The 11830-nt window shown below is 49.0% G+C and overlaps 1 protein-coding gene across 1 annotated transcript; it reads left to right on the top strand.

Moving 5' to 3' along the window:
• Positions 1–4694: 4694 nt before the first annotated feature.
• On the top strand, positions 4695–11546 carry PRDM8 (PR/SET domain 8). Its single transcript, XM_048847636.2, has 4 exons — positions 4695–5067; positions 7234–7454; positions 8297–8528; positions 9061–11546. Exons 2-4 carry the CDS (start codon positions 7236–7238, stop codon positions 10341–10343), a joined length of 1734 nt encoding a protein of 577 aa, XP_048703593.2. The 5' UTR covers positions 4695–5067; positions 7234–7235; the 3' UTR covers positions 10344–11546.
• Positions 11547–11830: the final 284 nt, after the last annotated feature.

The following is an 11830-nucleotide window of genomic DNA, read 5'->3' on the forward strand; positions in this document are numbered from 1 at the left end:
CACACATAGATTTAGGTATGTCCTCTGCACGCATACGTGTGTACAGTATAAGCTGCATGCATTTGAAGTCATGAGTATAGATTTACAACTGAACTACACTAAAACTACTTTTGATTTGACCTATTCTAGCTGTCCCGGTTTTACTATAGGGCCTTATGGAGCCTCCCACTCCCTAATAGGCTCCGTAAAAGCTCTTCTTCTGTGGCAGTAGATTAAAACACAGGCTATTGAATGTAGCCTTTTCAGTGTCAGAGTCGTACGTAGACTCAGCGATGATTACCTACTCAACACACAGCCAGACTAGAGCTGGGTTGCCTTGAATGCTGCTAAAATGAGAACATTTGAAGACAATTCACAGCAAAGAATTTGTACTGTGAAAATCTAAACGCTGATTTTTGTATATACACGTGGGATTCTTTACCTACCTTTTTTAAAATGGAGGTGATCCCCCTGCATTGTCAATACAGTTCTTTGTCAATACAAGTTGTAATTGCTCTCACCTGAGTCGCAGCATAATACTTACAATACTGTTTTGAGAATCTTCTTCTTATTTCACTAATGTCTATTTAACATAAGGCCAAATTCGGCTACCTACATTCTCAGGGATTACTCGACTGAGTAAAGTGAATAAAATTTGTCCTTGCAGGGACAATCTATGTCGTTCATTTTTACTCCACCCCTTTAAAAGAAGCTTTCAGGGTAGCGTCATCTTAGATCTCTTCTCTAAGAAAACCAAGTTGCTTCTGTAGACTAAAAATCATGTCTGCTTTTATGCAACTCGTATGTTTTGCCATACATACTAGCCTGGTGCTAATTACAAAGTCTGAAATAAACTGAGCTTGGTGACCAAGGGGAGCTCGACTAAAAAGTGTTTCTGTAAATGAGGCATTTCCATATTTTTGCTTGTGTGCTGTTTCATTTGAGATGCTGGATTCAAACTTTCTTTTAAAAGAGATCTTTCTAGCATGTTACTTGAGAGGCCCTGGTTCATTTTATATGTTGATGATTCTTCACAGTGGGTGTCTGCAATTTCTCCACCCAATTTTTGCAGGCCATATTTAGACTTTATGAGAAACTTGCTGCAGTAAATAATACAGGATCTCTCCCACCGTCTGTATGACTGACTAGGACTTAAAATTCACCTGCTGAGCTTCATAGTAACACTTAAGTTATGCCCTATGGCAAGATGTGCGAAGGGAATTTAACCTCTCATATGATTTTGGTTGGATCAAATTTCTCCCACTTATGCAATTGGGCCCGATCCTGCTTCCATTGAAATCATTAGGAGTTTTGCTACGAAACATAGGCGCGCTCCCCCACCTCAGTAATCTTGAAGCTTCTTTCCATCTAGTTTAGAAAAATAGCCATCTCTTAAATAAAAAAAATCAAAATCTTAATTTTGGCTTTTTTCTGGACTAATGTACCAAATAGTGTACAAAACTAAAGGCACAGTGTTTTTGGGGGGGGGGGGGACCGAGGGGGTTAGGGAAAGGGGACTGGCTTTGTTTTTAATGTTTTAATGGAAAACACAAACTTCAAAAGGGACCGGTTATGGGTATACAACTATTATTCTGTGAGGCTTAGATGAAGCTGTGGACGGGGCTTCACTTTTACAGTCGCATTCGAAGCTGGATAAATGCACACAGATCTCTTACCAACCCCCTTTAGTGTCAGGGAATTTCAGTAACTCATACTGTCGAAGCAATTTCAAACTAGTTTATGCACCGTGAGGTCCCTTAAAATTCTCGCAAATAAAAACGTGTACATTTTCTCTTTCCCCTCTTAATGACGGTCATTTGGACAATTTAGCAAGCAAGAACAAGAACAAACAAAGCAAGAACAGCATCATTTAAAACACAGGACAAAAATCTTAGAGGCAGGAATTAATGCCTAAATTGGGTTTACTCCCATAATTTTAATGTTATGTCAATCTCTGGTCCAGGAGAGGAAGGGTTTTGTGGAATTAATAAGATAAATGTTGAAAGCATGTTATATGCAGCCTTTAATCCTAATGTCAGAAAAATCGTAATTGTGGGGAGGATAAGTGAATTTGAAACCATTATCCAACCATTATCCAACTCCCTGATTGCAAACTCTTTCTATTCAGCCCTGTGAAACGCTCTGTGTTTTTCTCTCTTTCTTTTCATCTACGCTGTGTTGGGAAGGATGGAGATCGGTGAGGAACTGGTAAACAGCCCGTTTTTGTTCTGAAGGAGCCACCTGTATAGTGGCCATGCAGAAGGACTTTTTCTTTACACGTGAAAATGCAAAACTTATTGGGAACTTTTCCCAAAGCTTTGACAAAGGCAAGCTCGCCAACGGGTTAAGGGTTTGTACCCGCTTCTGAAAGGAGAGCAATAATGTGACCCCCAAGAGTGGTTAGGCAGTGAAAGGGCGGGCTGCTTCACCGGACGGCTCAGCCTCCACAACCGCTGGCTAAGGTCCGAGCCTCGCCTTTAAACGTCAATAAGGGTCGGTGGCGTTTGAAAGCAGCCCCTGGTGCCTTTTCTATGGACTGCGGTTCCCTGCGGAATCCGTTCCTGGCCTCGAGCCGCTCACACCTAGGGCCATTCCTCTCGCTGCTGCGGCCACCCCGCCTCAAGCACCCTCCCTTCCCCGTCTCACCCTAGAGCAGGGAGCAGGGGCTTGCGGTTGCCCTTCAAGTTTGCTTTAGTTCTGCCTGGTCCTTTTTGTGTGGATTTTCCCCTTCTCATTTTAAAGTGGCTTATTGGATGGGGCTTTATGAGGCTTTACGGGTCCCCCTTCTCCAGGGTTCTTTTGTATTAGGGGGGTGGGGAATAACCCAAGACAGGAGAGTTAGGTGTCACTAGTCAGAGGAGGGGCCGCTAAACACAACCAGAACCTAGTGGATGTAGTGTGTCTGGACGAGAGTCCCTCAGGGAGTCTATTCCAGGCGAGGCACATTATCACCAAAGGTAATGGTCTAAAGGGGTCCTGAAGGGAGAGAAGGGGGGAGGGAAAAGCAGTCCATGTTAAGCAGTCTAATTTCATTCTCTCTCTCTCTCTAACTTCCCCCAGGGGCTTTCACCTATGGCTGCGTCGTACCAAGCGGATCTGGGTTGGTTTCCCGACGGGACAAAGCCTTGTGAGAGAGAGCTCAGGGAGTCTCCTCGCCCCAGTGCTGAGAGGTCAGTGACAAAGCAGGGCGCTGTCCCATCAGAACCATCCTGCTCTCCCTGCGCTGCTGCGAGGGATGCAGGGAGGCGCAGGTCAGTGGGTGAGGAGTTGTCCTGGTCCCTTCTTTTTCTGCGTTCTCGGCCACACTGCGAGCCCCAAGAGGGGCAGAACCCCTTCCTGAGGTGACCCAAGGAGACCCTGAGGCGTCAACTTCCGACACTGCTATAAAGCCAGAAGAGGAACACCCCCCACCCCCCCATTGCTATCACTACCCTCTCCTCATAACTTTTCAGACCCCCTCCGGATGTGCAGAGCCTGGTCTAACACCGCCCCCCCTTGCTATTCCTTACTGCTAAAATGTGTTTATTCAGAGGAAAGCCACTTGTTTATTCCGGGGCTAAAGAAGAAAGGTTCCAAGCAGCGAGGAAGCATCCAAATATCCCAGACGAAACGGGGGAAAATTTATTATATTTCATTTTAGAAAAACATTACATATAGCTTTCATGGTCTCTTTGCATCAGAAGAGAGAGTCTCCCAGGGGAAGGACCCTGAGTAAATTCACGCTGGAGGAAACTGAATGCCAAGCCCATCTTATTGTGAGCAAGAGGTGCTTTTGGTTTCTAAAATTAAAGAAAAAACAACAGCAATAGACAACAGAATTGCCTATCACCTGGAAAGACACTTGCAAGCCAAGTCAGCGCCAAGGCTCTTCCTTGCATTGTAAGACCAAACCCCGTTGGCTGAAAAGTAACATTTCCGAAAGTCAGAGTCCTGTCTCGCTCGTTTTAGATCCCAAAGTTTAATAGTTGGTGGAATTCCACACAGGGCTTTAACGATCCAGAGGATAACTCCCCAGAAAGGGATCTTTGCTGAATAAACAAGAGGAGAAAAAATTCTGCAAGTGTACCCGGGGCCCAAAGCCAGGGAGTGGATTGTAAATGCAGCGAGATACTTGCAAACAGGTGAAGACTATCTTCAGAGCAAATGGATTGTGTGCATCTAGACGCGTGGCTCTTGGGCCAGGATCATTTCTTATACGCTGGGGGTTTTAGCAATGAAATAAAAATGGCTACAGTAACACGGGCGGATCCAAATACACCCTCACCCAACCCAACCTGCTGTTAAACTCCGTCCTAGCCTAGTTAACAGCTGCAGAGTGATACCTGCTGACTGAGGAAGGGGCTTACATTCTTCCCCTTAATCAAAGCAAGTATGGAGGCGTTTGCCCCCACCAGGATCAGCATCTGTAAGGGGAGCGCAGTCTCACGGTGAAAGCCTCGAAGAGGAGACTTACACTGAGAATGGGCCTCCTTCTTCTGAGATCCAGGCTGCCGTTTGGCTAGAAATTCGTGTTGCCCACACATACAGAAGTCACCATAAATTTTTAAAAAAGCCTGATGCAGGGCTTTTCATGCCACCCCTTTAAAATAAAAGGTTCCCCTTTTATCCGTAGGCCGCAAAAAGCGCGTTAGGAGGATGCTCTCAAAGCATCGGGCTCTGGGATCCCAAGGAAAAGGTGGTGGGGGGGCAGCACCTGCAGGTAGCGAGCAGGAAGGGGAGAGGGAGGGGAGACAGGCAGGGAGAGCGCCGAGCCCACGAAAGAGTTAAAGGGAGGGGACGTGGGCTGTCACGCGTCATTGGGCAGATTCTGTGCAGCAAACAAAAAGTGCGCGTCTGTCTGCCAGTCAGTCACTGCATCGGGTCCATCTGTACAACTCTGGCTCCTGCTCGCGCTCTCTCTCTGTCTCTCTCTCTGTCTCTCTCCTTCCACCTCTTTGCCCAGAGCACCCAGGACAGCAGCCCGACCCTCTCCCACTGCCATGGAAATACACTGATACCACAGACACTGGGGGGAACACGGAGCGCTGCTCAGCCTTGGCCACTTTCTGCTTTTCTGGCGTTTGGGATTATATTCTGACCTGATTCCTGGTAAGTAAATATGCATGCGGGGGTGTGTGTGTGGGGGGGGAGAGCTCGGGTTTGGTTTCTTTTCTTCTCCCCCGGCTTATTTTCTAGCAGTAAAAAAGACGGGGGGAGATACACCGCCAGCCAGATCGCTACAAAGAAAAGGAGTTTTGAGCAGAAATAGATGGGGGTTGAACAGTGAGCTCCGCTCGGTGCAGGGAGACAATGACTCGGAGGTGGCTTTGCTTTTGGCGAGTGCGCCTGGCTCTGGAGAAGGGGATCGAGGGAGAAAGAGAGGACCACGGGGTTGGTTTTTGTTAAGCGGTGGGGGCGACAGGGGGGAAGCGAGGCAGAGAGCTCTGTGGTCCCCGTGGGGGTGGGGGGCGGTTATTCTTGGTGTTAGACCGCGGGTCCCGAGGAGCGTTTGCCAGTATTGTTACACAGAATTGCGTTTAAATGACTGCGTTTCAACTGGAGCCAACTGGAGCTGCGACCTCCACTACCATGAAAAGCTTGTGGGAAAGGGACTTGACATTAAATAAATAAACCAACAAGGGAGGGAGCTCGGGGGGAGGGAGAGGCTATGACACTGAACTGCAGGGGAATGAGAGGAGATGAGAAAACAGGCACGTTAAAAAAAAAATCCTAGAAGCAATGGGTTATTTGATGCTCTTTTAAAACCGCTCTGAAACGGGTAAGGGGGTGGGGGTGTCTTTCGCCACCGTAGAATAATCAATGAAGTTGCACGTTTGAGGGTTTAAATTCGCTCTGTGTGAGAGACAAATGTGACACGGATTAGGGCAAATGGTTGGGAAATGCCAGTTTTGGAGGCATGGTCTGGCTGTTGTTTTTTTTTTTTTTTTTAAATCAGTTTTAGAATTGAAGCGCTTAATTGGATGATAAATCACAGGAGGCTAAATAAGCGACAGTAACAGTATTATTCTATAATCACCCGTTTTCAATAAATAATTAGGATCCGCTATTTCCTGGCCCTTCCATCGCTGGCTTCTAAAGAAATAAGTTACTCGATGGCACAGTTATCTATTAAAATATGTGGGGAAAGCCATTTAAAAGGGGTTTGTACAATCTGCCGGTAGAATTTTTTTTAAAAAAAGAGAAACAAATAATATCGATCGATGCCCCTTAAAAAGCAGCTATTTGTAAATGGAGGCAGAATTCTCAACCAGTTAAAAGCTATTCATCTCTCTCTCTCTCGGCTTTGTAAACCGGCGTGGAGAGGTTCGGTACTTTTGGGGAAAAGCCAACCCGAGGATGATTTAAAACTGGACGCCCCACCGTTAGAGACTTCCCCCTGGAAGAGTCGCGTTTTAGGGAAGGAATGTCAGAGATGGGAAAACCAGAATTCACAACTCGTTACACAAATGGTATTCACAGGCAGAGACTGGGATGCTCAGACACAGTACCTGTACACTTCACAAGTCACATTTGACTGAATCTCTCCCCTTGTAGAACAAGGTAACTGGGATTCACCCTCATCCATAAATAAGCGTGTCGAGGTAAAAATAATTACCTCTGCTTGCTGCTTTTAATTAAAGTCTCGGAGGGAAAGTGGTGGATTATGATAATGAGCAGACATACGTTCCCTCTTGTAGACTAGAGCTAAAGGTTAGCCGACATGAAATCAGTGACATTGACAGTCCACTTGAAATCCATTCGCTATGCTCTTCTGTCACACCATGCAACAGAGCACTGGCCCTCTCTTTAGAAGAAGAAAAAACCCAGCACATCAGCTCTACAGAATCCTGCTGGGATGGAAGCTCCTGAGCTGCTTTTCTTTTTGTGCAACTCCTCCAAGTTGCTTTAGCTTTAGAGGATCAATATGCCGATTCCCCCCTCACCCCGCCCCCTCCGCGTGTATGGCTAATGCACAGAGCTACCTCTTCTGTGTTCCGGTGATTAGGGTCTCCTCGTAAATAAATCATCGCGACAGCTTCCGCGAACCCCTCCTTTCATTAATTTAAATACACCTTTACTTTGTAAATATTGCACAGATGAGAGCGGCTTGCCGGTGCTTTCACATTATTAATTAGGAGTCGCGATTAAGTAGAACGTTTGTCATCCTTACTTTCCCCTAAAATCAATGACACTCTTACTTTGTATTAAAAAAAACCCATGCCTCCAGTACAAGTTATGTAACGCGTCTCCTTCCCCTGTTCTCTCCGCCTGTAGTGATGGAGGACGCCGGCGTTCAAAGGGGTATATGGGACGGAGACGCCAAGGCAGTCCAGCAATGTTTGACGGATATTTTCACCAGCGTTTACACCACCTGCGATATCCCGGAAAATGCTATCTTCGGCCCTTGCGTACTCAGCCACACTTCTTTGTATGACAGCATCGCTTTCATAGCGCTTAAATCCACTGACAAGAGAACCGTCCCTTACATATTCCGGGTAAGGATGGTTTGGTTCCAAGATGTAAACGCACTAAATTCTCTCTGCTTTTGCAAACGAGCAGCGGTGACACAAGGATGCACTTTTGGAGGGTGGGGACTGAATTCACTAACATTTTCCACTTCAGGAAAGGTTTTCCAATTGCCTTTTTAATCGCTGGGTTGTGCCGATTGATTAATACCAATTCTGCTCGCCTTCCCCACACCAGTAACCCCGCTGACTTCAGAGGGACTACTCCTGTGATGAAAGCCAGCAGGACTGAACCGTCATCAGCTGTCATTTACATATGCATCAAAAACCTTTGAAAAAAATCAGTTGATCGTGGTTGTAGATGCCTTTCCAGAGCTGCTGCGTATGGTTGCATTTAAGAGAGACCGAACAGATGTTTCAATTTTTAAAACATTTTAATGGATTTTATCAAACCTCCCTCTTTTAGCAAATCTTGCTGTTCTCTCTGTACATCTTTCCCCACCCACAAAAGAGCAGAGAGACCTAATCATTTGGAATCCTGGAAGATTTCTTTACATTATTGACTTCACATAAACCTTGTGCAGATGTGGCCCTGTAATTGTGCCTTTATAAAGTTTGGGGGGGGGGGGGGGGGGGAGGAGAACAGGCCGCATTCACATTGCCCTTAGCTAGCACAAATCCATTACAATGTTTAAAGAGTAGCTGGCAGGATTCCGTGGCCCAGAAAAGCCACGTGTATTTTTCAAGACTTGCACACTTCCGACAAGTGCTAGTGTGTGTCCTTTCCGGAGCCTGGTGAAACATCTGTGGTGGGTGAGGAGTGTGGTAATACTTGCTCTCCTCTAATTTCTTGCATTCCCTTCCTTACCTAGGTGGACACTTCAGCAGCAAATGGCTCCTCCGAAGGTCTAATGTGGCTCCGTCTGGTCCAGTCAGCCAGAGATAAAGAAGAACAGAACCTAGAAGCTTACATCAAAAATGGACAATTGTTTTATCGGTCCCTTCGCAGGATTGCCAAAGACGAGGAGTTACTAGTTTGGTACGGGAAAGAACTGACGGAATTACTGTTGCTCAACACCGCCAGATCCCACAGCAAGATGAACGGTAAGTGCTGCGTCCAGGCCAGGGTTCTGCATCTCCCAGACAGAGCCGGGTAGGGTTATTTTTTTGGTTTGGTTTTCAAGAAGCTATTTGACGCCTGTGATGGAGATCCAGGTGAGAAAGATGCAGCCAACAAAGTTAGAGAGAGGCGAGGTGGGGGACTGAGCTGAGCAAATTAGCTTGACTAAACCGATGTTAATTAGGTAGTCCAGAGCACCACTTATAAACATACTGGAAATGCAAGAGGAGATTAGGGGCTATAATCTGTTCGTTTCTACCCCACTGGCCCAAAAGCAGAAAGTGACCCGGATAAAGGGTCATTAATTAGGATAGGACTATTTTCCTGGAGCCTAGAGGCCCTAATGATGGCTCGGGGCTGCCAGGCCCTGTCCGCACACAGAGCAGAAGCCGGTCCCTGCCCCAGAGAACGGAAGGGACTCCAGTCTCCGCTCTCGGCCAGTCCCCCAAAGATGCGGCCCGGAGCGGCGACTAACCGGTGGTTGTTGTGTGTTGTGTGTGTGTTTGCCCGGTGCAGGGTCGCCCCCGTTCTCCTGCCTGGAGTGCAGCCAGCGTTTCCAGTTCGAGTTCCCCTACGCGGCCCACCTGCGGTTCCGCTGCCCCAAGCGACTGCCCAGCTCGGAGCCCGAGGAGCCGCGCGGCAAGGACAGCGGCAAGGAGCCCGCGGCCAGCCTGGGGCCCGGGGCCAACAAATACTGCAAGCCCGGCGGGCCGCTCCACCCGAACTACCCCAGCCCCCAGGACAGCAACAGCAACAGCAACGCCAAGCCCTCCACGGACTTCCACAACCTGGCCCGCGAGCTGGAGAACTCCCGGGGCGGCGGCGGCTCCCCGCGCCGCAGCCCGCCCGCGCCGCCGCCGCCGCCCCCGGCCGGCGCGGGCAGCAAAGCCAAGCGGAAATACCCGGAGGAGCCGGGCGAGGAGCGGGGCCAGGGGGCCGGCCGGGGCCGCTTGCCCTCCTCCCCCAAGGAGGACCTGGTGTGCACCCCGCAGCAGCAGTACCGGCCGGCGGGCAGCTACTTCGGCCTGGAGGAGAGCGGCCGCCTCTTCGGGCCGCCCAGCCCGGAGACGGGCGAGGCCAAGCGCAGCGCCTTCGTGGAGGTGAAGAAAGCCTCGCGCGGGCTGGAGGCCGAGGGCGGCGAGGAGGAGGCGGCGGCGGAGCAGCCGCCGCCGCCGCCGCAGCGCGCCTCGCCCGCGGGCGCCGGGGACCCGCTGCTGGGCGCCCGGCCGGGCGGGCCGCTGTCCGGGGGCAGCCCGGCGCGGGGCAGCGCCTTCACCACGGTGCCGCAGCTGGGCAAGGCGGAGGAGCGGAAAAGCGCCTTCTCCCAGCCGGCCCGCTCCGCCTTCCCCCACGTGGCGCCGCTCGGGCTGGCCCAGAAGCTGGGCGAGCCCTGCCCGGAGGCCGCCGCCCGCCTCTACCCGGCCGACCCGCTGGCCGCCGAGCTGCCCGGCGCCGGCGGGGCGCCCAAGCAGAGCCCCTTCCTCTACGCCACCGCCTTCTGGCCCAAGAGCTCGGCGGCGGCCGGGCCGCTCCAGCTGCAGCTGCCCTCGGCCCTGACCCTGCTGCCGCCCTCCTTCACCTCGCTGTGCCTGCCGGCCCAGAACTGGTGCGCCAAGTGCAACGCCTCCTTCCGCATGACCTCCGACCTGGTCTACCACATGCGCTCCCACCACAAGCGGGAGTACGCCCTGGAGCCGCTGGTCAAGCGCCGCCGCGAGGAGAAGCTCAAATGCCCCATCTGCAACGAGTCCTTCCGCGAGCGCCACCACCTCTCCCGGCACATGACCTCCCACAACTGAATGCCCCCCGGGTGTATAGTGACACACACCCCCCCCCCGCCCCAGTGCAACCCTCCCGGGAGCCGAACGCACCCTGGCCCTCCTCGGCCCTTCGCTGGGCAGGCACGGGGGGGGTGGGGGGTCTGGATCCCAGTGGGCCTACGTTTCCCAAGCTGATTTGGGGTGTTTCAGAGATGGGACCCGCTGCTGCTGGTGAGAGAGACAAGCTTACCTAGGGTGGCCAGATAGAAAGTGTGAAAAATGGAGGGGGGGGGGAATAGGCTCCTATACAGGAAGAAACCCCGATTATTGGGACTGGCCCGAAAAAAATGGGGACATCTGGTCACCCTAAGCTTACCCAGAGCTCTTCTTCAGGTTTTTTTTGGGGGGGGGGGGTTGGTTTTTTTTAGCAACCCACCTGACATGCCAAGGTCAGATCCCCACTTGCCAAAATTGGTCAACCTTCATTGTCCTGGATGGAGCTATGATAATTTACATCAGTGGAGGATCTATCTGGCCCTTGATTTTCAGAAGGCAGAAGTGCCTAGTACTTTCTGAAAGTCAGGCCTCTTGAAGGTGTTTCTGTTTGAACAAACACCCCAAATCCTTAGTCGCTTTTGAAAGTGTGGGCCTTTACCTTGCAACATACCAGACCACCCGGGGGAAGGGTTGGATTTTTTCTTTCTTTCTTTCTTCTGTTCGAATGCACGCATTTTCACTTTCCCAAAAAAATAAATAAAAATAAAAAAACTTTAAAACTAATAAAGTACATTTTTTAAAATGTCATATATTGCAACATATTGATGCATTTGTCATACCTTTCTACTTAAATTATTAAGCACTTATGGTTTAGATGTAATAATTATATGTAAGGGTAAATTTTTATTTTAGATATAAAGTAAAAAAAGGAAGGAGGATGCAATGCTTTCTGCATTTGATGACAGTTTGTGTTCTTTAAAAAAAAATAATCAAAGGACTTGACTCTATTTAAGTTTCCAAGGGGGAAGTGCATGTATCATGAAATGATTATGGACTTCAGTGCAGAATGTCCTCAATTCTGTAAATATGTATTTCCTTTTAATACAAAGTGTAATTTTGTGCCAGTGAAATTAAGTCTGCATAGTTATGTGTTTCTTTTTTTCCCTTAAAAAGATTTTATTCAACTTTATAGTTTATCTGGGTATGTTGGATGCTTTGACAATAAATGACTTTATTTTCTTCAAAGCACTTGGACGTTGATAAGTACTTATTTAGAAAGAGTGACCTATCTATGTACAGGGTTAAAACGCTAATATTATTTACTGTAAAGGAGAAAGGCATCTATGATCCATTAGAAATAGTGGGCAAGAAAAATAATCCAGGGTATATTAAACTTTCTAGTATAGCCCCCTTGTTTCTGAGCACAGTGTAATTAGCAGGGGTTAGGTACAGCAGTGTTGCACCACTGTGTGGGGAGATATACAGCTCCAGAAAGCAACATCTGATTATCATTTGGAAACATTGTGCTG

The sequence above is a fragment of the Caretta caretta genome, chromosome 4 (assembly GCF_965140235.1).
Source record: "Caretta caretta isolate rCarCar2 chromosome 4, rCarCar1.hap1, whole genome shotgun sequence".
Lineage (NCBI taxonomy): Eukaryota > Metazoa > Chordata > Testudines > Cheloniidae > Caretta > Caretta caretta.

What these genes read in the sequence shown, in the direction of transcription:
- PRDM8 (XM_048847636.2), top strand. Translation starts at nt 7,236, where the DNA reads ATGGAGGACGCCGGCGTTCAAAGGGGTATATGGGACGGAGACGCCAAG. An exon ending in CCGTCCCTTACATATTCCGG is followed by an intron (nt 7,455 to 8,296) that starts GTAAGGATGGTT and finishes TTCCTTACCTAG; the next exon opens with GTGGACACTTCAGCAGCAAA. An exon ending in ATCCCACAGCAAGATGAACG is followed by an intron (nt 8,529 to 9,060) that starts GTAAGTGCTGCG and finishes TGCCCGGTGCAG; the next exon opens with GGTCGCCCCCGTTCTCCTGC.